This window comes from Babylonia areolata, chromosome 7 (assembly GCF_041734735.1).
Source record: "Babylonia areolata isolate BAREFJ2019XMU chromosome 7, ASM4173473v1, whole genome shotgun sequence".
Taxonomy (NCBI): domain Eukaryota; kingdom Metazoa; phylum Mollusca; class Gastropoda; order Neogastropoda; family Buccinidae; genus Babylonia; species Babylonia areolata.
Window position 1 is genome coordinate 39,007,861 of NC_134882.1, and position 27,500 is coordinate 39,035,360.

At 45.6% G+C, this 27,500-nt stretch overlaps 1 protein-coding gene across 1 annotated transcript in view; it reads right to left on the reverse strand.

Moving 5' to 3' along the window:
* The window catches only part of LOC143284024 (arginine--tRNA ligase, cytoplasmic-like), a 182,699-nt gene that overhangs the window by 47,089 nt on the left and 108,110 nt on the right, over positions 1-27,500 (reverse strand). The window contains exon 11 of the mRNA XM_076590573.1: positions 93-198. Coding sequence (XP_076446688.1) covers positions 93-198 — 106 coding nt within the window. The remainder of the gene's footprint in view (positions 1-92; positions 199-27,500) is intronic.

Genomic DNA, 27,500 nt, shown 5'->3' on the forward strand with positions numbered 1-27,500 from the left:
AGTGGGAGAGTTTGACGAAGAAAAGGGAAGGGAAAGGAAGTATGGGCTGATCAGTGATGACTGGCAGACAGACTGACGGACAACAGACTCACTTTGTCTCTCTCCTTCTCCTTCAGCTTGGCCTCAGCACGGCGGACACCCTCGTCCAGTAGGTCCACCAGCCGAACCGTGTCCCCGGACCGGGTCTTGAACTTCTTCCTGTCCACACACACACACACACACACACACACACACACACACACACATAGGGTGGTCAGAGATGCAAGATAGGTAAAATATCCTATCTATCTGTCTATCTATCTATTTTTGTTACTTATGGCCCGCTCAACCCCACAGGGACCTACCAGGGCTGACAACACTGCAAATCTCAGTCCCGTAGAACCTGGAAGAAGAAGAAGAAGAAGAAAAAAAAAATCATCTTGTGACTTACAGCCCCGCCGACCACACAAGTCTATATCAAGGCTAAATAAAACTGTAGACGTCGGCCCCGTACAACCAGAAAACAACAGCAACAACAACATTCAAACAAAAAACCTACCTGGAAAAGAAAATTTTTAACACACCACAGTCACATCCATGACCACTCCATCATACCCCCCCCCCCCATCAGACAATACGAAAATAACCTGAACGTAAACAAACCTAAACATATACGCAAAGTTATATACAACAGGCGTACAAAACTTGAAATGACTAAAAGGCACTCCATACGTCCTAACCGCCAGAACGGAAACAACAAAGTAAAGTACCCAATTATATTTAAAAAAAATTGTTTTAATTTGAAGAAAAAATAAAATAAAACAAAACAAAAATTAATAATAATAATCAGGACTTTCGGGGGGGAGGGGCAGGTGGATGGTCTGACCAACAAGTTAAAATAATAATAATAATAATAAGAGAGGGAGAGACCACACTCGAGAAAAAGAAAAAAAGGGGGTGGGGGGTGGGGGGTCTGTGACAAGATGATAGAGAAGACGAAATTCATTGCACATAATTTCCAGAAGGTATACTGAAATAGCCTTCGATATCTCCATGGGATGTGTGTCTCACGACAATCGACCAGTATCATGTAAATATCATGAATGTATACTTCGCAATCGACCAATATCATGTAAATATCACGAATGTATACAACGCAATCGACCAGTATTATATAAATATCATGAATATATATACAACACAATCGACCAGTATCATATAAATATCATGAATATATACAACACAATCGACCAGTATCATATAAATATCATGAATATATACAACACAATCGACCAGTATCATATAAATATCATCAATGTATTCTACAGACTTCCCTCTTCAGGTGTTGTTGACAGTGGAGCATTATTTCTTTTTTTCGGAGGAGGGACGGCGGGGTGGGGTGGGATGAGGGTGGGGGGTGGGGGTTCTGTGTGTCATGCATTCGTAATCATTAGTGTTGAATCATCCTGTTTGTTTGTTTGTTTTTTTGTGCGCTCTGTGTGTGTGTGTGTGTGTGTGTGTGTGTGTGTGTGTGTGTGTACGCGTGCTTGTCCTATCTCGCCCGCCTCTTTCTTTGTATGTTTGTCGGTCTCTGTCTTTCACACAACACACACACACACACACACACACACACACACACAAACACACACACACTTATGTTAAATATAACCTTCACACTCAGGTCGGAAACAAAATACGTCGAGGCGAGCGAAGTGAACGCTAACATCATTCCTATCAAAATGAATGAACTGCGAGGATAATTCAAGCGGGTTAAACAGGAATCACAAGAAGAGCGCCGATCTAACAAACACCACACTGTGGACGCAGACTTCGTACAACAGGTTCGGCGCCAACGTCACTCTCTCTGCGGTGGTAAACGTCACCGTAATCAGTACACGTGCAAACATCACCCTCGAAGTGCAAACCGTTTTTGTTTGGGTGCAAACGTCACCCTGCATGTGCAAACGACACTCTTGGAAGGGGCAAAACGTCGTCTTCTTTTTTTTTTTTCCAGGTGCTGGCGTCCTTTTCTAGGTCCTGGTGTCCTTTTTGACTCACTTGTGTAAACAAAGTGAGTCTATGTTTTAACCCGGTGTTCGGTTGTCTCTGTGTGTGTGTGTGTGTGTGTGTGTGTGTGTGTGTGTCTGTGTGTCCGTGGTAAACTTTAACATTGACATTTTCTCTGCAACTACTTTGTCAGTTGACACCAAATTTGGCATAAAAATAGGAAAAATTCAGTTCTTTCCAGTCATCTTGTTTAAAACAATATTGCGCCTCTGGGATGGGCACAAAAAAATAAAGAATGAAGCCTAATTATATGCAAACTGCATTTACTGTTATATTTATATTTTTTGTATTCTCTAAACTTGGCACTTTGATCTGATATTCTGACCCAACAGCTAGAGCAGTCATTATTATCATTTTTTGTTCAAACAGGAACTTCTTTTGCAAAGCATGGAAGTTTTATTTATTTTGCAAACGTTTTGGTGCAGCTAGTAAAAAAGGGAAATTACTCTGTAATGCTAGGGGAGTTGATCTGCTTTAAACTGATCTTTCTCATCTTAAACATTACATTTTGAAATTATACTCAATACATAAAAAGCTTGGATTTTTTTTTTTTTTTTTTTTTTTTAAAGTGTATCACAAGTGAGTCTTGAAGGCCTTGCCTCTCTTGTTAGTCTTTTTTTTTTTTTAAGTGCAAACGTCACTCAGTCAGTGCAAACGTCCTTCTCTAACCTGGGAGAGCGAACGTCACGCACGTGAACTTCAGCTCGCAGCAATCAACCACCACCACCACCACCTTCACAACCACCAAAACCGCCGCCGCCATCATCCTCACTTTTAATCAAACGAGAGAGGGAGAGAAAGATAGAAAAGGCAACGACCCAGCCCGAAATGTCACACCGTGTCGTCATGGATCGTCTATGCATCCGACATTTCCCCCCCCAAGAGAATCGCTGGCTCTGTCGTTTTGGTTTAAAACACGTGAAAGGCTGAAAATCGCCCATGATAACCCGTGAGCAAGGTTGTGTTATTGTTGTTGTTGTTGTTTTTAACTGCATTGCATTACATTATTCGCTGTGTTCACTGTATTCTGTTGTACTGATTTTCTCACACCAGATTTGTTCTGTGTGAAACCAGTTCTGACTTCTTTCCCCTAGAGAGAGAGAGAGAGACAGAGAGAGATCGTAGCCACAGTGCAGAACCCTTATACCCCACCCCCAAACCCCCTACATACACACACACACACACACACACACACACACACACACACGTAAACACTCCCCCCCCCCTCTCTCTCTCTCTCTCTCACGCCATTAAATTTCTTGCTCATAAAAAGCATCTGCTGTCGATCAAACTAACGTGTTCAACGACATGCTCTAATCTGCTTCCAGTTACAAGCGAACGCCCCATAGGGAGAGATGGAGAGGTGAGCGGTCAGGGGGAAGAGGAGGGAGGGGGAGAGAAGGACAGAGAACAAGATGAGAGAAGAGAGAAGTGGGGGAGACTGGGAGAAACAACCAAGGTGGGAGGGAAGGAGAGACAGAAAGAGACAGAGAGACAGAGGACAAGCAAAAAGAAAGAGGGAGAGAGAGAGAGAGAGAGAGAGAGAGAGAGAGAGAGAGAGACTTGGAGAGAAGGAGGTGAGAAAAAAGTGAGAGAGGGAGACAAAGAAAGAACAAGTAGAGAGACAGAGACAGACAGACAGACAGACAGAAAGAGAACACAGAAAGAGACAAACAGACAGACAGAAAGAGAACACAGAAAGAAACAAACAGACAGACAGAAAGAAAGAGAACACAGAAAGAGACAGACAGACAGAAAGAGAACACAGAAAGAGACAGACAGACAGACAGAGAACACAGAAAGAGACAAACAGACAGAGAGAACACAGAAAGAGACAAACAGACAGACAGACAGAAAGAGAACACAGAAAGAGACAGAAAGACAGACAGAGAACACAGAAAGAGACAGACAGACAGACAGAGAACACAGAAAGAGACAAACAGACAGAGAGAACACAGAAAGAGACAAACAGACAGACAGAGAGAGAGAACACAGAAAGAGACAAACAGACAGACAGAAAGAGAACACAGAAAGAGACAGAAAGAGAACACAGAAAGAGACAGACAGAAAGAGAACACAGAAAGAGACAGACAGACAGAGGACACAGAAAGAGACAGACAGACAGAGGACACAGAAAGAGACAGACAGACAGACAGACAGAGGACACAGAAAGAGACAAACAGACAGACAGAAAGAGGACACAGAAAGAGACAGACAGACAGACAGAAAGAGGACACAGAAAGAGACAAACAGACAGACAAACTTACGAGGCTTAACAGTCCAGCCGACCGCACAGGACCATTTCCAGAGACAGGCAGACAGACCAAGAACAGAGAGTAATCTACCACCACAATACAGCCACTTTACAGACACTGGTGGACACACACACACACACACACACACACACACACACACACACACACAGAAAACAACCAACCCCGAAAAATATCCCCCACGACGAAAGATACAGCCTGTCATACCTAAAGCACCCGTGGGGGCCTAGTCGTTTCCTTGGCCTGATGCTTAGTTCTCGCAGCATAGTCCATTGTTAAGCTTCACGCGTCGACAGTTTGTCCATGGGGAACACCACCTCTGTTTAGTACTTAGCCAGAGACTTGATTAAAAGAAAACACAAACAAGAGACAGATGCACACACACACACACACACACACACACACACACAGAGAGAGAGAGAGAGAGAGAGAGAGGCGGAGACAGATAAGACAGAGGGAGAAAGGGTGGGGCCCCAAAATAAAGAATTGTGCAATTCGATCTCTGTTTTACTGCTGCCACCACCACCACTCCCCCCCCCTCCATCCCTGTCTCTCTCTCTCTCTCTCTCTCTCTCTCTGTCTATGTATCTATTTATCTCGCCTTCCCAGAAATGCCAGAAGATCATCATAAACATGTCAGTTGGAGAAACTGGGAGGGCTGAACAGTTCGCTTAATGTGATCGTTTTGTGTGTGGAATCAAACGTGACCAAGGAGACGAACACGGACTTCACGAAGAAGACGGAGAACATGTGAACTTGACGCGGGCGCACACAAACACAACCTACGTCCACACACCCACCAACACACATAAACACACACACACACGCACGCGCGCGTGCGCACACTACACACACACACACACACACACACACACACACACACGATATCAGAGACGAAATAAAATATGGGAACTGTGGGGTCAGGGAGGAATTGAGGAGAGAGATATACGTTGTAGCTTTTGATCCCCTGTTCCGCCGTAAAGTCTGCGAGCTCACCCAGCAAGTGCCACCTATCTCCTGTGCAAGCCGCCTCCCCCCAACCCAACCCACCCCACCGCTACCCTCATCTCTCTGTCTCTGTCTCTTCCTTCATGTCCATCAACCCAAAAAGCCGCATCACCATCCTTTTTTTCTTCAATCGCAAACAAGAGAAGAAGAAGAAAAAGAAGAAAAGAAAAGCCCAACAAACTTCTTTGAGTAAACACATCCCCCGCTTCCATGGGCGATGGATCAGTATTAAATCCACCTTAAGATGACCACAGAAACACTAGCAATCATCATGGGGTGGTAAAATGAAAAGGAAAGATTATAAATAAAAAAATAATTAAAAAAAAAAAAAAAACTCACGTAGAGAGGAGGAATGGGAAGGAAGGGAAAAATCTCCCGAGAGGAATCTAATTGCCTTTCGGGAAAGCATAAACCAAGATGGAATTGCAACATTTCCTCCTTGTAACATCCCACACACCACTCCCCAATCCCTGCGTGTTTTGCGCTGGCTGGCCATTCCTATGCCCTCCCCCCCCCCAACCCCCATTCCCTCCTTCCAACACACATGCACCCACGCACGCCCTAACCCCCCAACCCAACCACAACACTCAATCGCTGAAAATGGGAACAGGGGGGTGAGGAGGGAGGTTGTGAGGACAGAGAGACAGAGAGAGAAAGAGACAGAGAGAGAGAGAGAGAAAGAGACAGAGAGACAGACATAGACAGAGCAACCCCACCCACCATCTCTCACGGTTGCCAGCCAGCGCTTTCTCTCCAACCCCCTCCCTTCTTACCAAACAATCCAGGACCTCTGCAGGAGGAAATGGCCAGCTTTTCTTCCGGGTCAGTGGACAAGTTAGTCTCTCATCAGCCCTACTCCTACAGGGGACCGAGCCGGGCACAAAATGGGTGGAGGGGAGAATTCATTCCCCCAGTCAACCTGCCGAGAAACTGACCCGGTCACCCTGACTTCCCCCTACCCCCTCTGCAGTCCCTCGAACGGCTGAGCCCGAAATGGGAGAAGCCTTTTTTCACCACCTCCTTAGGCTTGGACAGAAATGGAAGTACCGTTTGATCACTTTGAGCTGAGCCAGAAACGGGGAACTTTCCATTCTTATTCAGCAGAAATGCTGACCTTGTCACCGTGGCTGAGCCAGGGATGAAGCGAATTCCCTTTTAATCACTTTCGACTGGGCCAGAACAGGAAGAATTCATTCCCAGTCAGCAGGGGGGAAAAACGTTGACCCGGTCATGGTGACTTTCTCGCAGCAGTCTTTCAGCCACTTTGGGCTCAGCCAGAGATGGACGAATTCCCTTTTTCACCGATCTGGGCTGAGCCAGACATGGAAGTATTCGTTCTGGGTCGGTGGAGAAGCTGTCCGATCACCGTTGTTTTTGCCCCCTTTTGAGTAGATTGGGTTCGGTCAGAAATGGGAGGAATTATTCACAATTAGCCGAAAAGTCCATCGCCAGCCCCACTCCTGCAGAGCGCTGAGCCGGTACGAAATGGGGAGGTGGGGGGGATTCATTCCCTGGTCAACTTGCCGAGACGCTGCCCCGGTCACCCTGACTCCCCCCCCCCCCCCCCCCCCCCCACCCACTCCCTACCGCAGTCCCTCGACTGGCATGGGTTGAGCCAGAAATTGGAGAAGCCTCTTTTCACCATCACCTTAGGCTTTGACAGAAATGGAAGTGCCTTTTGATCACTTGGGGATGAGCCAGAAATGGGGAAATTTCCATTCTTATTCAGCAAAACTGTTGACCTTGTCACAGCGGGAAAATACGTTGACACGGTCACGGTGACTTTCCCGCAGTCTTTCAGCCACTTTAGGACTCGGCCAGAAATGGACGAATTCCCTTTTTCACCAATCTGAACTGAGCCAACAATGGAAGAATTCGTTCCAGGTCAGCGTAATCGCTGACACGGTCACTGTTCCCCCTTTATCAGTTTATACCTCTCTCCGTTTTTGTTGTTTTTTGTTGTTGTTGTTGGGTTGTTGTTTTTTGTTTGTTTGTTGTTGTTGTTGTTGTTGGTTTGTTTTTTTTTGGGGGGGGGGTTGTTTGTTTGTTTGCTTGCTTGTTTTTTGAGTACTTTGGGCTCAGTCAGAAACGGGAGAAATAATTTTTGTTCAGCGGAAAAGCTTACCCGGTCAACTGGACTTTTTCCATTTTTGAGCACTTTGGGCTTGGTCAGAAATGGAAGAAATCGTTCCAGAATAGCAGAAAAGCTAACTCAGTCAAAAGACATCCCCATTTTTTTCTCTCTCTTTTTTCTAAGCACTTGTGGCGTAAGTCAGAAATGGTAGGATTTCCTGTTGACCTCTTTGGAAATTGCCAGAAATGAAAGACATCATTCAAAATCAGCACAGAGGTTGACACGGTCATTTGAGCTCAGCCAGAAATGGAAGCTCCTCCATTCAGATCTGTAGAGACTCCACTTCTCTAAGAATGCATACACAACAACTATTACTACTTTTTCATGCATGCACAACAACAACAACAAGAACTACTACTACTACTTCTACTACTACCACTACTACTACTACCTCTACGATTCTGAGTATAGCCAGGACCGACAGTGCCATTCCCTATTATGCGGATTAGCAGAACAGCTGGACAAAGTCACCACCACTCCATTAACGTTGGACTGAATTGGGTTTGGCCCCAAATGGACGGGTCTGACGACGGGATCCGTACGAAACGCTGCACCTGGTCACCGCGACCCTGACTCTGGACCACTTTGGGCCAAGCCAGGATTGAAAAATGACAGCCTGGCCTGTAACCGGATCAGCACAGAATGCTGGCTGGACTTGGTCACTCACTACGTTTCGTAAATCCGCGACCAATTTGGGCTTGGGCAAAAATGGACGACCTAACATTTTTGAGGATTTATGAAATAAAGAAGCTTTCTGAACTCTGCTTGCTTCGGGCTTAGAGATGTCAGAGTTGACATTTCGGTCTCTACGAGAGAGAGAGAGAGAGAGAGAGAGAGAGGGGGGTGGCAGTGGCTACTGTACACAAACACTACTAACTCAGGCATCCAAGGGAGAGGACAAATAACAACCCCACGAAGTTTTAACACTCACGTTGATACCAAAATCCAGTGACATATATCATCTCAGAGGACATGGAGATTTTTAAACCAAAAACCAACCCTCTCGCCAATACTCTTCCTCGTAGCCGCCAATATACCGTTTCAAGATTATACCACTACTACTACTATTTCTACTACTAATAATATAATAATAATAATTCTTCTTATTCTTCTTATATTATCATTATCAGTTTATTGTTATTATCATTTTACTAATAACCATACCCCCGATAATAAAACAATTGCACAACCGGTCGAAATAATTCAGGAGTTCTGATATTAACCCCCAAAGTATTATGAAGGGTGTGGTAGGCGTGCAAGACAGCGAACACAAGGTTGTGAGCAGTGTGTGTGTGTGTGTGTGTGTGTGTGTGTGTGTGTGTGCGTGCGTGCGTGTTTAAAAAGAAAACCGCCAAAGACAGCTGAGATCCCCATCACTCATTTATTTCCATCCTTTTTTTTTTCACAGACAGCCGCAGCCAATGAATGCCAGTCTCGGCCCACTCCTGACGACCATTGGCCCTCCCCACAACCAATCAACTGTCGTCAGCACCTCAGCCTCATTTGCATATCTTGTGACCATGTTGGCAGCGCCATCTGTTGCAGACGGTCTGATGACGTGACCTGTGTCTGCTGCAAGTTGTTTGCGGGATTGAGTTCAGACAGACATCGGGGAGGTAAGGGGCAGTGGGGGTAGCAAGAATCTGGCAGGAAGGAAGATAGCGGAGTTCGTGGAATCGCAATGTGAACGTTGTCTGACTCTTGAATATAAACTGTGGTCAAAAAACGGTGATGACGGTGACAGCAGCAGCAGCAGCAGCAGTGCCAGTATACTTCCAGTATACAATGTCCAAGTGGTTTGCCTAATTAATAATTAGTGATGTTGGATAAGTGACTTCCAAGACGATTTAACGTTCCTTGTTCCGAGTCCGGAGGCAGAAGCATTAAACGAGCCCCTGAGCTTTCTTTCGATGGCGTGTTTATTGACCGCTGTAATGCTGTCTGCCCTGTGGAAGTTGTCAGAGCTGTACGCTTTGATTTTAAAGATGCGTGCGTGCGTGCGTGCGTGTGTGTGTGTGAGTGTGTGTGTGTGTGAGTGTGTGTGTGTGTGTTTGCGTACGTGCGTGCGTGCGTGCGTGTGTATGTGAGCTGAGAGGGAGTAAATAGTCGTAGCGGTAGTACGAGCAGTAGCAGTCGTGGTTTTTGTTGTTGAACCATAAGTAGATAGGTAGTCGCAGTGTTAATCTTCATCATATCATAATTATCATCATTATCTCTATCACTGTCATCATTAACGCTTCTCAAGATCTTGGCAACAGCCCCGGGAGACTCCTAGCAAACAGAACCGGACATGTCGAGGTGACCAGTTCAGCAGAACAGTCCGACTGTGCAATAAACCTGCGTCCGTTTTCTTTGCAGTGTTGTTTTGTTTTGCTTTTGCTGTTTATTGATTTTTGTTTTTGTCCCTTTCATTCCGGGGCTTTCCGTTGTCAATACCTCGTTTTCCGTCGCCGCTCATCCCGCAAGCCTAGCTGGCTTTTCCCATTCTTCTGTCGGTATTATTTTCTTTCTTCTTTTTATCTTGCCTTTAGCCTGATAGTCAATCTGTCTCTCTCTCTCTCTCTCTCTCTCTCTCTCTCTCTCTCTCTCTCTCATTAACCAACTACCGACTTCAAGGTGATCCGATACACGACATTGGTGTGTGTGTGTAGTAGTAGTAGTCTTCAGCTTAACAAAAAAAGAAAAAGAAACGGTGGGGGGGAACGGTATTGGGCAGAGGTGAAGAATGGTGTGTGTATGTGTGTGCGCATGTGTGTGTGTGTGTGTGTGTGTGTGGTGGGGAAAGATACAGAGCATTGGAAAAAATAAAATATTAAAAGGAGAGACATAGGCATAATATAGAAGGAAACGCTAACATCAAACAACTGTAACAACTATAACAAATGTCCAGTTGGACTACGCAGCAAACCTTCTGCAACAGCAGATAACATCTTGAAACTGTCAAAAATACATTCACAAGAATTTTCCGAAAAGTTTGGTAAAAACGATTTCAGACTCTGACATTCAAAGAGTATGTGTTTGCTAGAAATAGATTCTCCACATATGCATTTAACATCTCTGCTGAACTTTGTTATAAAAGCGTTCAGCTTTATCCTGTTTGATAATGCCTGAATTTGCCTTAATCTGAATAATTTACTGAATGTATTTGATTGATTGATAGATTCCGGTTGTTGAATATTATCTATACTTTTATTTAAAACTTTGCCATTTTGCTGGTATACCTCCCTGACTTTGCTCCATGATGCTTTTTCTAGTAAGCGGTACCCCTCTTGTACAGACAAAGGCACATAAAGTTCTGTGGTTCCCTGTTGGTGTTTTGCACCTTTTCTTGCAGTCCTGTCAGCCCATTCATTATATAGGAGACCAAGGTGAGAAGGAACCCAACAAAAAGTTATATGTGTTCCTCTCAAATTCAAAAGATGTACAATGTGACTTATTTCTATTATTCTTTTGGACTTGTTCTTACAATTTGATGAGTTAAAGCATATAATACAGATTTTGAATCAACACAAAATAAGACTTGTAGAAGGCAAACTGGAAGATCAAGAATATAATTTAAAGCCATAAGAACAGCGATAAGTTCAGCTGTGAATATTGATCGATCTTTACCAATATGGTATGATCGTTCAGTTTTCTCTCTCTCTCATTAACCAACTACCGATTTCAAGGTGATCCGATACACGACATTGGTGTGTGTGTGTGTGTGTGTGTGTGTGTGTGTGTGTGTGTGTGTGTGTGTGTGTGTGTGTGTGTGTGTGTGTGATATCATTAGAATGGTATTTTGTTTTCATGAAAACAATTGTCATTCCCCCTTGTCTAGAGGGCTTTAATGCTGAACGGACAAAAAAATATGTCAGTGTCTCTCTCTGTCTCTCTCTCAGACAGCATATTCTTAATCATTTCGATCGTTTTCATCTGTTTCATTCAAACCAGTCCGGCTTTAGGAAATACCATTCTTGTCATACTGCTCTAACCAGCCTTGTGGATTAATGGCTCAGTAATATTAATAGAAATGAAATCACTGGCGCCCTTATTGTAGCTTCTCCAAAGCATTTGACATGATTGACCACAAGCTCCTTCTGAGAAAGCTAAGAATTTATGGACTGTCAAACAGCACTTTAGATCTGATGTCGTCATTCTTACCTAACAGAAAACAAATGGTATTAGTTAACGAATCCAAGTCTGCTCTTTTACCTGTTTAAGTATGGTGTACCTCAAGGCTCTGTCCTAGGACCCCTTCTATTTTCAATATATATTAATGATCTACCCTTGTACTTAACAACTTGTTGTGAAATGTTTGCAGATGATACAATCCTGCATGCTAGTCATTGTAATGCAAAAGAAGTATCTCTAGAATTACAAGAGAATATTGATAAATTAGTTATGTGGTCCGAGCTAAACCATATGTGTCTTCATCCACAGAAAACCAAATATATGATGATCACCACTGGACAGAAGCGTCAAAGCATTTCCATTGAACTTGTCTCTTTTCATAAATACTGCTGTTATCAAAGAAGTTGACAATCATAAAATTCTTGGAGTTGTGGTGGACAATAATCAATCATGGTCTGATCACATTTCTATGTTATGTAAAAATGTAGCCAAAAAAAAAAAAAAAAGTGTACCAGCTGAACAAAATAAAGCATTTCTTAAATGTTCATTCTAGAAAAATCTTCTTTCATGCATACATCGAGTCTCACATTAATTATGCATCCACTCTATGGGATTCTGCAAATGAAAACATTCTCAGGCCACTGTTTAGTCTTCACAGACGTGCAATCAAATTAGTTCTCCTAAAATGCTTCACACTGAAAGCAGACGACTATATAGTGTTGGATATTCTCCCATTGAAATGGAAATTAGAATACAACAAAGCAGTTTTTATGCTCAAAATTTTATCTGGTTGTGCCCCACCCTCAATTATCAGTAAATTTCATATAAACGAAAATCGCCACGTCCATAAGATTATGTTACCCCGTCCGAGAATTGATCAGTTTAAATCTAGTCTGTCATACTCAGGCGGTTTATTGTGGAATAACATATCAGCCATTCTCAATGTCCAAACTAGTCTTAATGTATTTATAAAAAAAATAAATAAATAAAAAAGAAAAAGTTCCATTCAGAATTCATGAAAGAATTTGCAAATACAATGTCTTAACCTTTCCACTCTCACACTCTGTGTGTCTGCCTGTCCGTTTCTGTGTCTGTCTCTGTGTTTCTCGCTCTCTCTCATTCTGTCTCTCTGTCTCCGTCTTTCTCTCTCTCTCTCTTCTTTCTTCTTCCTTTCTGATCTAAGAATTATTTGAGCATGTACTTATGTTCTTGCTGTTGTTGTTTTTTTCTCTCCTCGTCTTCTTTTTTGCGACATAATTTGAAATTTATTCACGTAATGTTATGCTTTTGTATTGAGTATTTATATATTTTCCCTTTTCATGAGGGCAGGATGAAAACAAGCCATTTGTGCGTATTCCTTTTATTCCCCACAATAATCGGTTGACTTTCCAGACACTAATGTCTGAAGCAGCGCGTTCTTCTTAGCCCTTTGATGTTAAACTGTTTTAAGAAGTGGATAATCCGTGTTTAAATTGTGAGCAGCATGCACCACCACGCATTGATCTCTCTCTCAGGGGATAATAAAACCAACATGATTTAATTTGACTCCTATGTGAGCAATTCCATCAGATTTTGTGGACACCCTGAAAACGCATCTCAGGTCAGGTCAGATAGTGGGACGAGCGTTTGTAGTGTATGGAACCGCGAGAATGAAGGAGAAATACTTGCGAGTGGTTATACATGTGCGGGCATTCGCACAAGTGCGTATGTTGTTTTGTTTCGTTGCATGTGTTTGTGGTTGCGTAATGCGCTTCCGCTGTGAGGTGGGCGGGGATTGAGGGGAATGAACGTCTGTTGTTATCAGATGATTATTGATATATGTGCTTTGTTTTCATCCAGTCCTCGAAAACAAACACATCAACATCCCTATCCCCGCATTCCCCTTTCTCCAAGACTGCAACCGGGCCTCAGAGGTCTAAGCGACATCCTCTTCCCTACAAAACAAGCTGCGCGGGGCTCTGGAAACTGAAGAAGACCACCCGTGTCATCTCATCTGGAGGACAAATCTGTGTGTGTAAACGGCAAGCAAGAAGACGAAGACCAGTGTCATAAATGTAGAAGAACGGAATGCACTTGTCCTATACATTCCTAGGTGTGTTCTTCTTGTTCACCGAACAAGTTGCATTGTGACCACGTAGACCAGTATGCGAGCTCACGTTTCCACGATCACTTTCTTTTCATCCGAACGCTGACAGACGGACGTCCCCACTCAGTTTTTGTTTGATCCGACCAATGAGTGAAAATCCTCTCCCCTCGTTTCCCTCGCATTCTAACGCTGACAGTCCCGCGCTCGTTATCTCATCAATCCTTCACCGACAGTCCAAGACCAGTCCCCCTAAAAGCAACAACAAAAACACACAACACTCCATTTCCTTCCACTTCCACTCTCAAAACTGAAAGCCAGAAATCCCCACACCGTTCCCATCACCACACTGGCAGGAAGCAAAAGAAAACGAAAACCGAACACAAAAACAAACAAATAACAACAACAACAGTGTTTCTTTTTTGCTATCCTTTGACAGCCATTAAGTCAGTGAAGTGCAGCAGCACCTGTCATCCTCAGCGAATCTTTTCATCCCAGCAATGACAACAAGAATCCAGCCGATAAATGCCGACCAGTCTCCTCCAACCCTAGCAACCCATTGGCCCTCACCCCAACCAATCATTTTGTCCTCTGGCAGACCCTGGCACGTGCTGATTTGCATGTCACGTGAGATGCTGAGCCGCGGCGGCCAGGCCCTATAGGTGATAAAGAGTGCGCATGTTGGGCCGGCGGAGGGTGTGTGTGTGTGGGAGGGCAGTTTGGGGGAGGGGGGGCGTACACTAAAAGACGACTGCCCTCTTCCAGCTGTGTCTGCTTTGAAATGGAAATGTTTCTTCTACGTAACAGGTCCTTTAACTGTTGGGGGGGGGGAGGAGGGGGGGGGGGTTGCGGGGGGGATAAAGCTCCGACTCCCCAACTCCCTGGCAAAGCGCATTCAGGCCCCAGCAATCAGGAAGCAGACACCAAGGAAGCCAGACACGACCATTCTCCGTCTGACCACTTCACAAGGGGGGGCCGGGAGGAGGAAGGGTAGGATGGAGCAGGCTGGAACGTGAGCGGGAGGTTGGGGGGACGGGGGGGGGGGGGGGGGTGGTCTCAGTGACAAGAGGTATGGGGCAGAGGCTGAGAAAGCCAAACGGACGGATCGGGGTCACTTGGAGCTGGGAGGGAGGATGTAGAAATCCAAGGAGACCGGATCGTGTGCAAATGTCTGGGTTCATTCCTGGCGTAAACACCGTTAGGGAAGAAAACAAGACAAAACGAAATAAACAACAACAATAACAACAAAACAAAAAACAATAAAAACCAACAACGAAAACAGTTATTCGGATGCAAAATAAGTAGAATACCAGAGACGAATACTTCATGCACAGGGAATTTCAATAAAATGAAAACACTTTGTAATAAGAAGTGTGTGCGTCCGTGCATGCCTGCGTGCGTGCGCGCGCGCGTGTGTGTGTGTGTGTGTGTGGGGGGGGGTTATCTTGGGAAACTGGGTTTCTCTGGCTGTAGCGTCAAATGACAGCCTTGACAGACAACCGTCCCTGCCCCACACTTTCTCAATCTTGTTCTCTTTTGCATGAGCACGCGCGAGCTACAAATGTGATACTTTCTCTTTCCCCCTCCCCCTTACGTGATTTTCCATTATCGGTGTCAGCATCATGCTTGGGAAGACATCAAATATATATCCTTGACTGCCTCTGGGTCTTTTTTTTATGTGCTATGCAGACGCGGGAAAGGACAGCACGCGCGCGAAAGAGAGACAGAGAGAGAGTGGAGTGAATAGATGGTTTATTCATAGACCACTGCCTCTCATGAATATCTGCGTGTGGGTATCAGTCTTACCGAGTTCGGTAAATGATGAAGTCATAACTGATGGCAAATGAAATGCTTTGCATGCATAAACTGAACACTTCCTCGCAAGACCTTCATTCCGAGCAGCTTCGCGTTCCTGCCTGACATCCCAACCACACCATCGGACAAACAGGGCTCACAGAGCAGAGTCACTGATTCGCGGAGTGGGTCCCAAGGGAAGAGAAGAAGAGGGCAGCGGGGAGATATGGGTAAGTATACTTGTTTACAGTATGTAAAAAGAAAACAACAAATAAACGAACAAGGATCTATTGACAGGCAACTTACTGCCCAAAATTCTCTTCCTCCTCTTGGTCTCTCTTGTGTGAGCATGCTCTTCGTGTCTCTCTGTATGTCGGTTCCTTTATCTCTCAACTCCCTCGGGTCTCATTCCACTTCTAGCATCGGTTTTCGGTATCAAATCTTGAGGATTTACTGGTGGCAGCGGGCAGCTGAAAAATCTTTCGATATTCCCATTTACAGAAGCAAGGGGATGAGAGAGAAAGAGAGAGCGAGAGAGAGAAATAAGTGGATGGGGGGAGGGGCAGAAGAAAACGAGAAGACGACGACGACGAACAAGAACAGCTAAATATTATGATGAACACGACAGTAATGGAAAAAAAAAAAAAAATTAATGACGATTCTGCGCAGTGCGCATGTTAATTGCACGTTCATGCGAAACTAATTACATCTGCTTAGATGAAAGACTCCTGAGGGAATCATCAACAGGCAGACAGACAGGGGGAGGAAAGAGAGAGAGGGAGAGAGAGACAGAAGAATGGTGGAGACAAGGAGACGGAGGGAGAGTGTGGAAGAGGGTGAGGAGAGATGGAGATAGATCGAAGAGAGAAGAAAGACAAGGGGCGAGAGCGGAGAGAGAAGAGAGAAGAAGAGAGAGTGAGGGTGAGAGATACAGACAGGCACTTTCTGACACTTTGACATGTTATTGTCATTGGCTTAAAAATCCATATGACAAGCTGGGTACAGTGGGGTGTTTTTTGTTTGTTCTTTGGTTTGGGTTTTTTTTTGTTTTTGTTTGTTGTTTTTGTTTTTGAGCGGGGGGTGGGGGCGTGGGGGGGGGGGTTGTTTGTTGTTTGTTTGTTTTTTTTGTTTGTTTTTGGTTTGTTTGCTGTTGTTGTTGTTTTTGTTTTTGTTTGTTGTTTTTTTTGTTTTTTTGTTTTTTGTTGTTGTTTTTTTTGGGGGGTCGTTTGTTGTTTTTTTGTTGTTTGTTTTTGGTTTGTTTGTTGTTGTTGTTGTTTTTTTGTTTGTTTTTCGGTTGTTGTTTTTTCAGTCATTCAATTTCAAAGTCTGAACAATACAAATGGGGGTGGGTGGGGGGGGGGGGACATATATATATACACACAGTACAGACAGACAAAAAGAGACAGACAGACAGGCAGGCAGACAGATAGGTACACTGACCCAGAGGAGAGAAAGTACGCGACAAGCAAGCCCCCCAAAACCAAACACTCCAGACCTACAGATCCCCTTGCTAAGCTGCGGAGTGAGAACCAGCAAAGTATCTTTGTCAGATCATCCCACTCAAAACTACACAGACTGGACGGACGCTGATGATGATGAGGACACAAGCTGTGTCCACACCACACAAACAAACCACCTCAGAGCCGGCCGGCTCCCTGACCAACAAATCTCCTGTCCACAAGTATCAGCAGGTCCCAGGCGTCCTCATGTACACAGCACGGGATAGATATATTTTGTCATTCTTTTTGTCACCACTGAAATCCTCAGACAGACAGAGACACAGCACAGGCAAAAAGACAGAGGCAGACAGACAGAGGCACAGGCGGAGAGGAGAAAGTGTGTGAGACAAGCAAGACAAGCAAGCCCCCAAACGAAACGCTTCAGACCTATAGATCCCCCTTGCTAAGCTGCGAGTAAGAACCAGCAAAGTATCTTAGCAAAGTATCTTAGTTTGATCATCCCACTCGAACTACTCCCTCGTACTGGGCACTGATGAGGAGGACACAAGCTGTGTCCACACCACACAGACAAAACCACCTCACAAACCGCTTCCTGACCAGTCCCCTGCCCACCACAAGTATCAGCAGGTACCAAGCATCCTCATTTACACAGCACGGGATATACATTGTTTTGTCGTTCTTTTTGTCACCACTGATTTCTCAGACAGACAGACAGACAGACACACAGGTCAAAAGGAGAAAGTATGTGAAGACCAGCAAGTAAGCCCCCAAACCTAAACACTCCAGAACCACAGATCCCCTTGCTGAGCCAAGAAGCAGCCAGCGAAGTACCTTTGTCATCCCCATCACTGATTAGGATGGTGAGGACACAAGGTGTGTCCATGCCATACCACAACCAACCGCCGCCCTGACCCAATTACAGCAGGCTCCCTGACCAGTCCCCTGCCTGCAACAGCTGTCAGCAGGCCAAGGCCTCTAAGAGTTCTCATTTACATAACACGGGACATTTTGCTGTGTTGTATTGTGGACATTGCGTTGAATTTGCATCGAACTGCATTGTATTTTGTATCGTATTGTCGTGTAATGTACTGTGCATTGTGTAACGTATCAGGTAGTGCACGGGATATTTTGTTGTTGTACTGTGGACACTGCGTTGAATTTGCATCGAGCTGTATTGTATTTTATATTGTATTGTCGTGTAATGTATTTTGTGCCGTGTAACGTATGGGGTAATGCACGGGACACTTTGTTGTGTTGTATTGTGGACACTGCGTTGAATTTGCATCGAACTGTGTTGTAATTTGTATCGTACTGTCGTGCAATGTATTTTGTACTGTGTAACGTATGGGGTAGTGCACGGGACATTTTGTTGTGTTGTATTGTGGACACTGCGTTGAATTTGCATCGAACTGTGTTGTAATTTGTATCGTACTGTCGTGCAATGTATTTTGTACTGTGTAACGTATCAGGCAGTGTGTTACTTTTTGTCACAACACTGATTTTTTTTTCTGTCTGAGGCTCTGGCTGCTCTCCCCGGATAGAGAATGCGTCGCCAGAGCTCAACGCCACCCTTTCCCCCTTTTTTTCTGCTTGCGTGCAAATGTGTTTTACTGTCAAGGATTTTTTTTTTTCAATATAGGTCTACCAGGGGTAACTCCTTTGTTGCTGTGGGTACTTTTACATGCCTCGTCTCCAGTACCCAGACCAACACTTAATGTCTAATGGAGAGAGGGTTAGAAAAAAAAAAAAGAAGAAAAATTCTAGTCCGTATATAATGGGACTCGAAAGTGTGAACACTCGCTTCCAAGTCGTGTGTTTTACCACTGGGCCAACTCTCCACACTAGGACGACCCACCAGCCAAACACACTGCCTGGGCTAATGCTCTCTTTACGAGGAGAGAGAAGACAGGGGCGAGGACTGCTGGTCTGAGGCGGCCACTGCTGGAGACAAGATAATGGGTTGGGTTGTTGTTCGGGGACAGCAGACGGCAGACAGGGGCATCAGCTAAGCCCCCCCCCCCCTTCCCCACTACCCCCCTTCCGATGCCTCTCATCTGCCCCCCCACCCCCACACCCCCCCTCGCCCCCTCCCCTCACCCCCAACCCTAAATAAACGTTGCCAACACTCACCCCCTTCTCTTATGTTCTCCGACCTCAGAAAGCTGGTCAAATGTTGAACCAGTTTCTTCAAGCGCACCGGCCTCCGTTTGCACCCAACTTCTTTATAATCATAAAGTGTAGTGTTTGTAGTAGTAACAGCAGTAGTAATCAGAAGATGGTGAACACATTTGATTTCAATATGCAGTTTTGAAAAAAATGGAATGGGAAATCGTTGGCTACAAGCGAGCAAAGACAGCCGAACACAGATAGAATCCGCTGAACGGGCACAAAACTTGTTTATCAAAATCAGAACGAAACGAACAAAAAAATAGAACCAGCTGAACAAAGTCAGAACCAGCTGGAGAAAGACCGAATACGCTCAACAAAGACACATCCAGCTGAAAAAACAAAGACAGACCACGATGACCACAGACAAATCGAGCTGAACAAAGACCAACCTGAAATATATATATATATATAAAAAGATACAGCCAGCTGAATAAAAACAGAAACAGTTGAACAAAGATCTAGATGATTTTTTTTAAAGTATATAATCCACTAGACAAAAGCAAATCTAACTGAACAAAGACTAATCCAGCTCAAAAGGCACAGAACTAGCTGAACAGGCACACAACCTGTTGAACAAAGACAGAAGCAGCTGAACAGAGAATGATTTACTGATCATCTAGCTGAACAAAGACAGAAGCAGCTGAACAGAGAATGATTTACTGATCATCTAGCTGAACAAAGACAGAAGCAGCTGAACAAAAAGTGATTTACTGATCACCTAGCTGTACAAAGACAGAAGCAGCTGAACAAAGAGTGGTCTGCTGATCCACTATTTGAACAAAGACAGAACCAACTGAACAAAGAGTGGTCTGCTGATCAACTATCTGAACAAAGACTGAACCAACGCAGCCGGCTCGCAACCAGACTGAACTGATGATGCTGGCACGAAGAGCACAAAACAAGGTGAGCGGATTCACAACCAGCTGAGCATGTACGTGCATCACCAAACTGAGCAGGAACATCATCAGCCAAGCTGATCATTCCCGTTGTTCCCTTCCTCCTTCTCCTCCTCTACTTCTTCTTCTCCTCCTTTAACTCTCTCCATACGAACGGCGAAAGAGACGACGTTAACAGCGTTTCACGCCAATTACCATCATCAAAATATTGCAAGCGGAAGGCTCTTATACTGAAGAAGTGAATGTTGACAAAGAATACCACAATTCTGACGACGGAAGCTAAAGGTTGGGTCATTCAGACACCCACTGGGCATCCGAGGGGTCTGTGTAGAGGAGAAGAGAGGACTAGCCGTACTGAGCGAGTTAACTTTGTGAAGAGTCGCTGGGTCGCCGCAGACAAGAACAAATCACCAAATTCTTTCAGATCGTCTAGACGTGTGTGCCAAAGCCTGGACCTCAGCATCCCCCACCCCCCCACCCCCAAATCCATTCTGCAATGTTGTCAGTTCATCGGTTTTGTTTTGTTTTTATTTCCTTGTTTGTCTCCCCCCACCCTCCGTTCCCCTGAACTGCAAGTTCATTGGAAGGACTGCTCAAGTAAAGCCTTTGAAAATCACATTTCACGACGGAACAATAAAATAACCTATACCAGCCATAACGACTGCAGCGGCGCGGCGGAAGAACACCAGAAGAACCCAGGTGCAGATAAACCGATTTCCCCAACTGTAGCTCCCCCCACCCCCCCCCACCCCTAACCCCCCCCCCCTCCCCCCCCACCCCCCTCCAACCCCACCCCCTTGACCCCCTCACGGGGAAAACCCTAATTCCACTTGACAGCAAGAACCGAGTTAGTTAACGCCAAGGGCGAAGCAGTTGTGGTTACGTTATTGGTCACAAACTCCCCCTCACCAGCCTGCTTACGTGTTCGAATCACACACATGACTGCTTGGCTCGACAATGCTGGCGGTGCAAACAGCCCCGAAACCACTCCTCCTTCTTCTTCTGCGTTCACTCGTATGCACACGAGTGGGCTTTTACGTGTATGACCGTTTTTACCCCGCCATGTAGGCAGCCATACTCCGTTTTCGGGGGGGGGTGCATGCTGGGTATGTTCTTGTTTCCATAACCCACCGAACGCTGACATGGATTACAGGATCTTTAACGTGCGTATTTGATCTTCTGCTTGCATATACACACGAAGGGGGTTCAGGCACTAGCAGGTCTGCACATTTGTTGACCTGGGAGATCGTAAAAATCTCCACCCTTTACCCACCAGGCGCCGTCACCGTGATTCGAACCCGGGACCCTCAGAGTGACAGTCCAACGCTTTAACCACTCGGCTATTGCGCCCGTCAGAAACCACTCCATCTGCTGGGCTTGCCCCGAATGACCCTCCGGGGTCATTTTGCGCACAGTCAAGATTAACCCACACCCCCAAGATTAGCCCCTACCTCCATCCCAAAGTTGAACATGACCCACCCCCTTCCTCCGCTACAGAAAAAGAAGGCGAGGTCGTTCTGGACTAACATTCACTGACCCACACCCCACCCCCGCACCCTCCCTGCTTCTCTGCATTATGGTTAACGTAAGCAAACGTGTATGTGGGTGGGGCTGGGGTCTACTTTGATAACCTATATTGATTCTGACTGGGCCAAATTTAAATAAGATAAAATAAATTAATAATGAAAAAAAAAAGGAGGGGCGGGGGAGGGGGATGTGGGGGGCGAGTGATCCAACAGAAACCCATCCAGATTTGACCCCAGGGTATAATAATAATTTTTTTTTTTTAAATTTAAAAAAAAAAAATTTTAAAGTGAGTACGAATACACTGCTACACCAGTATAAAAAAAAAAAAAATAAAAAATAAAAATTATAAAAAAAGCAGCGGACGGACACACCACGACGAGCGAAGCATGGTGTTTCCGTAATGGAAGCCCAGCCACGTGCAGGGCTGTAATGGCCAGCGGTGTTCTTCAATGTCCATTACTGCCAGACGTTCGACATTAGCAAGTCCACTCTTCTGTGAAATTCATTCATCGTTTTGAGTCGGGGATGGGGGGGGGGGGGGGGGGGGGGGGGGGGCTTGTCTGTTGGGCCCGCGTCCCACCAGACAATTGGAGTACAGCATCGTTTTTATATCTTTCCTGGTTTGTTTGGTTTTTTTCTCGTGTGTGTGTGTGTGTGTGTGTGTGTGTGTGTGTGTGAGTATATATATATATATATATATATATATATATATATATATATATATGCGTGTGCGTGTGTGTGTGTGTGTGTGATATTCGTTTTTCTTTCTTCTTTTATCTCTTTTGTTGTTGTTGTTGTTGTTGTTGTTTTACATCAAACTGGTCATGAATTTTGCTACTGCATTCTTGTCGTCATTTTTTCCTTTTCCTTTTTTTTTTTCTTTTCTCGTGGATGTTCATGAATCATTAAAGGCTCTCTCACACGCACACAAAAAAAAAAAATCAGAATATTTTCCCGACAAAATGGTTGCAGTTTACATTGATTTACATCCAAAATGACCACCACGGATGAGCAAATGATGATGATGACACGGATTCTGACTCACTGTCGGTGTTATCTGTAGCTTGTGTTCAACTGTCCGAAACTAAAAGAACTCTTGATACTAAATATATCTTTGGGGCTTTTTGTATACTAAAAAAAAAAAAAAAAAAAAAATAAAATAAAAAAAAAGTTATTCGTATTAACAAGAATGGACGTGTTCATCTACATGTACGAAACTGGTTCATTCTGCAGTGGTGGTGGTATGCTTATTTTGATGATTTATTCGCTGTCGTTTCTTTATCAAAATTAGCTATATGCTGTGTTTCATGCATAAAAGAAAAAGACAAGATTGAAAGCTATTATTTGGAAAAATACAAAATAAAAATATATAAGTGCTTTTAGTGCGCGCGCGCGCGTGTGTGTGTATGTGTGCGTGCGTGTATTTGTGTGTGTGTGTGTGTGAGTAAGAGAGGAGGGAGGGATATATATAGAGAGAAGAGACAGACCGACCGAAGCAAGCATACACTTGGGCAAAGAAAAGAGACAGACAGAAAGACACAGAAGACTCAAAATTAAAAGACTGCCTTGTGACAACTTGTTCAACACAAAAAAAGCGAAGGCCAGGAGCCAACAGTTGCATTGCTTGCTTCTAACTTTTTTTGACAGTTGCACGGGACTAAATTCCTACGTTGACCGACCGAACCACGCCACTGGCCAGTTCCATACTAGTAACACACAGTTTGTAGCGAGTGACGACCATACTAGGCTCTTCCGTCCGAGCAATGCAACTGTCTCGAGGCCCGGAGGAGGAGGAGGAGATAGCTGAGGTGCGGTATGTGTTTCGTTATGTAAACATAAGTGTTTGGGGTGGTGGTGGGGGGGGTGGGGGGGTTGTGTGTTTCCCCCCCCCCTCCCCCCCCCCCCCCCCCCCCCCCCCCCCGATAATGAAAACAACCATCCCCGCGCGCGCTGTTTCCCTAATAAGTTGGGCACGTGCCTTCGGGAACAGTTTGGCTTTTGTCACCCGACCCCTGCGACCGGTCGTCCCTGACCCAGTTTTTTTGTTTGTTTTTTCCCCCCCCTGTTCTGGGTGTCATTATTCTACCGTTCCCTCCTGTTGCTCAAATCATTGATTGTGTGGGCCCCGCACGTCCGTGGAATGTAATGTGCAATGCATGTTGTGCGTTGCACATAATACGTGTGATTATCCGTATCATTTACTTCGGTGTTGGTAAAAATAGAGACGAATGGGGAATATGTGTGCTTGTGTTTGTGTGTGTGCAGGGAGGGAGGGATTGGGAGGAGGGGAGTTAGGGGGGGGGGGAAGCTACGGACAGATAAATTGATAGATAGATGTAGAGTCAAAGCAACAGACAAACAGAGGCACAGAGAGAGGGGAGAGAGAGAGAGAGAGAGAGAGAGAGAAAGAAAGAGATAGAGGCAGAGAGAGGAAAGATGGGCAAGGCAACGACAACAAAATCATTTATCTGTCAGCGAACACCTTGGACCACACCCTGCCAATGGCAGTAAAAGCAGCCTGTGTGACGTCACCTCCATCACGTACATCCGCCCTCCTAGTCATCTCCGTCCCCCCACCCCCACACCAACCTCCACCTCTCTTAACACCCGATTCCCTCCTCCCCCCACCCACCCACCCACCCATGATGTCATCCATACTCCCAAAGTAATCTCCGTCCCGCCACCTCCCCCAACCCCCCAACTTTCCGAAGGAACCTCCACCTCTCTTTAACACCTGATTCCCTTCTCCCTCCCCCCCCCACCCACCCATACATCCATTCTCCCAAAGCCACCTCCATCACACCCCCAGCTTCCCAAGGAAACCTCCACCTCTCTGAACACCCGATATACCCCTCTTCCTCCCCCATGACGTCATCCATACTCCCAAAGCCACCTCCATCACACCCCCAACTTCCCAAAGAAACCTCCACCTCCCTTAACACCCGATATACCCTTCTTCCTCCCCCATGACGTCATCCATACTCCCAAAGCCACCTCCATCACACCCCCAACTTCCCCAAAGAAACCTCCACCTCCCTTAACATCCGATATACCCTTCCTCCTCCCCCGTGACGTCATCCATACTCCCAAAGCCACCTCCATCACACCCCCAACTTCCCAAAGAAACCTCCACCTCCCTTAACACCCGATATACCCTTCTTCTTCCCCCATGACGTCATCCATACTCCCAAAGCCACCTCCATCACACCCCCAACTTCCCCAAAGAAACCTCCACCTCCCTTAACATCCGATATACCCTTCCTCCTCCCCCGTGACGTCATCCATACTCCCAAAGCCACCTCCATCACACCCCCAACTTCCCAAAGAAACCTCCACCTCCCTTAACACCCGATATACCCTTCTTCTTCCCCCGTGACGTCATCCATACTCCCAAAGCCACCTCCAACACACCCCCAACTCCCAAAGAAACCTCCACCTCCCTTAACACCCGATATACCCTTCTTCTTCCCCCGTGACGTCATCCATACTCCCAAAGCCACCTCCATCACACCCCCAACTTTCCAAAGAAACCTCCCCCTCCCTTAACACCCGATATACCCTTCTCCCTCCCCCATGATGTCATCCATACGCCCAAACCCCGAACCTCTCGTCCACCTCTCTTTACACCCAATTCCGTTCTTCCTTATCCCTTGTCGATAGTCTTCGATTCATTTTGTTTAATCCACACGTACGTTCCCCCTCTTTATCCCTCCCCCCCCCCCCCCCCATCACCCCCTCCCCCTCACCCCCAGGCAACTCTCTCGCTCTCTCTCTCTCCCCTCCCGCCATCTCTTAATTTTCTGTCACACACAGACACATGCATACATTTACACAATAAATAAGGAGACAGGGACAAAGGCAGACAGATTCAGCGAGACTTACAGAGAAAGAGAAAGAGGGAGAGGAGAAATAAACATACACAGACAGACACACACAAAGGGAGAGAGACACAGACACTAACTCTCTCTCTCTCTCTCTCTCTCTCTCTCTCACACACACACACACACACACACACACACACACACACACAGACCATGTCTTGCTGCTTTCCGAGTTCTATCCCATTTCCCCCCATTCATCATTTTGTTTCAGCAGATCGCGGAAGAAATCGCAACCGATTGAATCCCCAAGAGATGGCCGCTAATTTGAAACCTTCCTTTGCTTCACAAAAAGTGTGTGTGTGTGTGTGTGTGTGTGTGTGTGTGTGTGTGTGTGTGTGTGTGTGTGTGTGTGTGTGTGTGCGTGTGTGTGAGACAGAGAGAGAGACAGAGAGAGATATCTCAGAACTTAGAAATGATTTACTGCAAGGCCGCCGGCCTGTCTGCAAAGGAGATATACAAAACGCCGTAAATAAAAGGAAAAGGCATAAATATCATGGGGGAGGTGGGGGGGGGGGATCATAACTGGAAGGTATGCAAGGGATACCAGCAATCCCATATCAACTTTTTATGTTCATCTTTTAGGGAGAGACAGGCAGACAGACAGAGACGGAGAGATAGACAGAGGCAGTCAGGCAGACACAGACAGGGATCAGAGAGAGACAGACAGACAGAGAGAAAGACAGGAGAATGGCTCTGGTACCTCCCTCCCTCCCTCTCTCGCCATCTCCGTTTCTTTCGGACACACTGGAAGGAACAAGGGGCGGAGACACAAGACATAAATCACACCCCCCCCCCCCCCTCCCCACAGCCCCCCCCCCCCCACACACACCCCGTCATCATCAATACCAGACGATGACTCGCCCTTCAATCACCAATGACTTCTCACAGACACCGCCAAGACTGACTGACTGACTCTCTCTCTCTCTCTCCACGTCTGTCTTCTATCCATCCCTTCCCACTTTTATTTGTTTTGATGGGTTTTTTTATACGTGCGACGGGAAGAAACTTGAAATTATTTTGTTACGGTTCTACACATCTTGTAATTAGAAATGATTATAAACACACACACACACACACACACACACACACACATATATATATATATATGCGTGTGTGTGTGTGTGTGTGTGTGTGTGTGTGTGTGTGTGTGTGTGTGTGTATCTAACACAAAGAAAGAAAGAAAGAAAACACCTTCTCCCACAACATTCCACAGCCCCACACAACCGCCACCAAACTTTCTCCTCTCATCCTTCCCTGCCTTTGAAGCAGCTGTTGGAAAGATGATTTTCGATCAACAGGTAACAGTCTGACCTGAATCACAATGGGGAGTATCAAAATGTCATCTACACCGTCTGTGTTTCAGAGATCCATAGCCTTCCTAACCCAGGAGTGAAGAAACTGAGGGGGAAAAAAGGGTTCCTCTCTCTCTCTCTCTCTCTCTCTCTGATCATGACATGTCACAGTCTTTCTCATCACAGGTCCTTCCACCCCCTCACCCCCTGACCTTCACCCCCTCCTCCCCCTCATACCTACACGTCTACCCACTAAGCCACCCACATAACCTCTGTCCACTCTCAATGAGACTGTGTACCTGAACATGACAGCGTCTGACGTACGTGTGTGTGTGTGTTGGGGGTTGGACCGGGTGAAGGAGGGTGGAGATGTGGGATTAAGGTTACAACCACCATAATATCCGCTATGATGAAGAGTTGTGTGTGTGTGTGTGTGTGTGTGTGTGTGTGTGTGTGTGTGTGTGTGTGTGTGTGTGAACACGCAAAATTAATAACAGGCAGCAGCAGAGAGAATGGAAGGTGTTCCTCGCCCTCGGCTCACTCTTGCTCCTCCTCCTCTTCTCTTCTTTCTTCGTGAACCTGTGTATTTCTCTTTTCCTTTCTCTCTTTCTGCAGGGTCCCTCTTTCCACCTTTCTTTCTTTCCCCCTGTCCAAGTCACACATCCACTATTTCTCTCCTGCTCAACCCCTCCTACATTCGACATTCTCTCTCTCTCTCTCTCTCTCTCTATATATATATATATATATATATATATATATGTGTGTGTGTGTGTGTGTGTGTGTGTGTGTGTGTGTGTGTGTACAGGTTGGTGACCTTACATTAG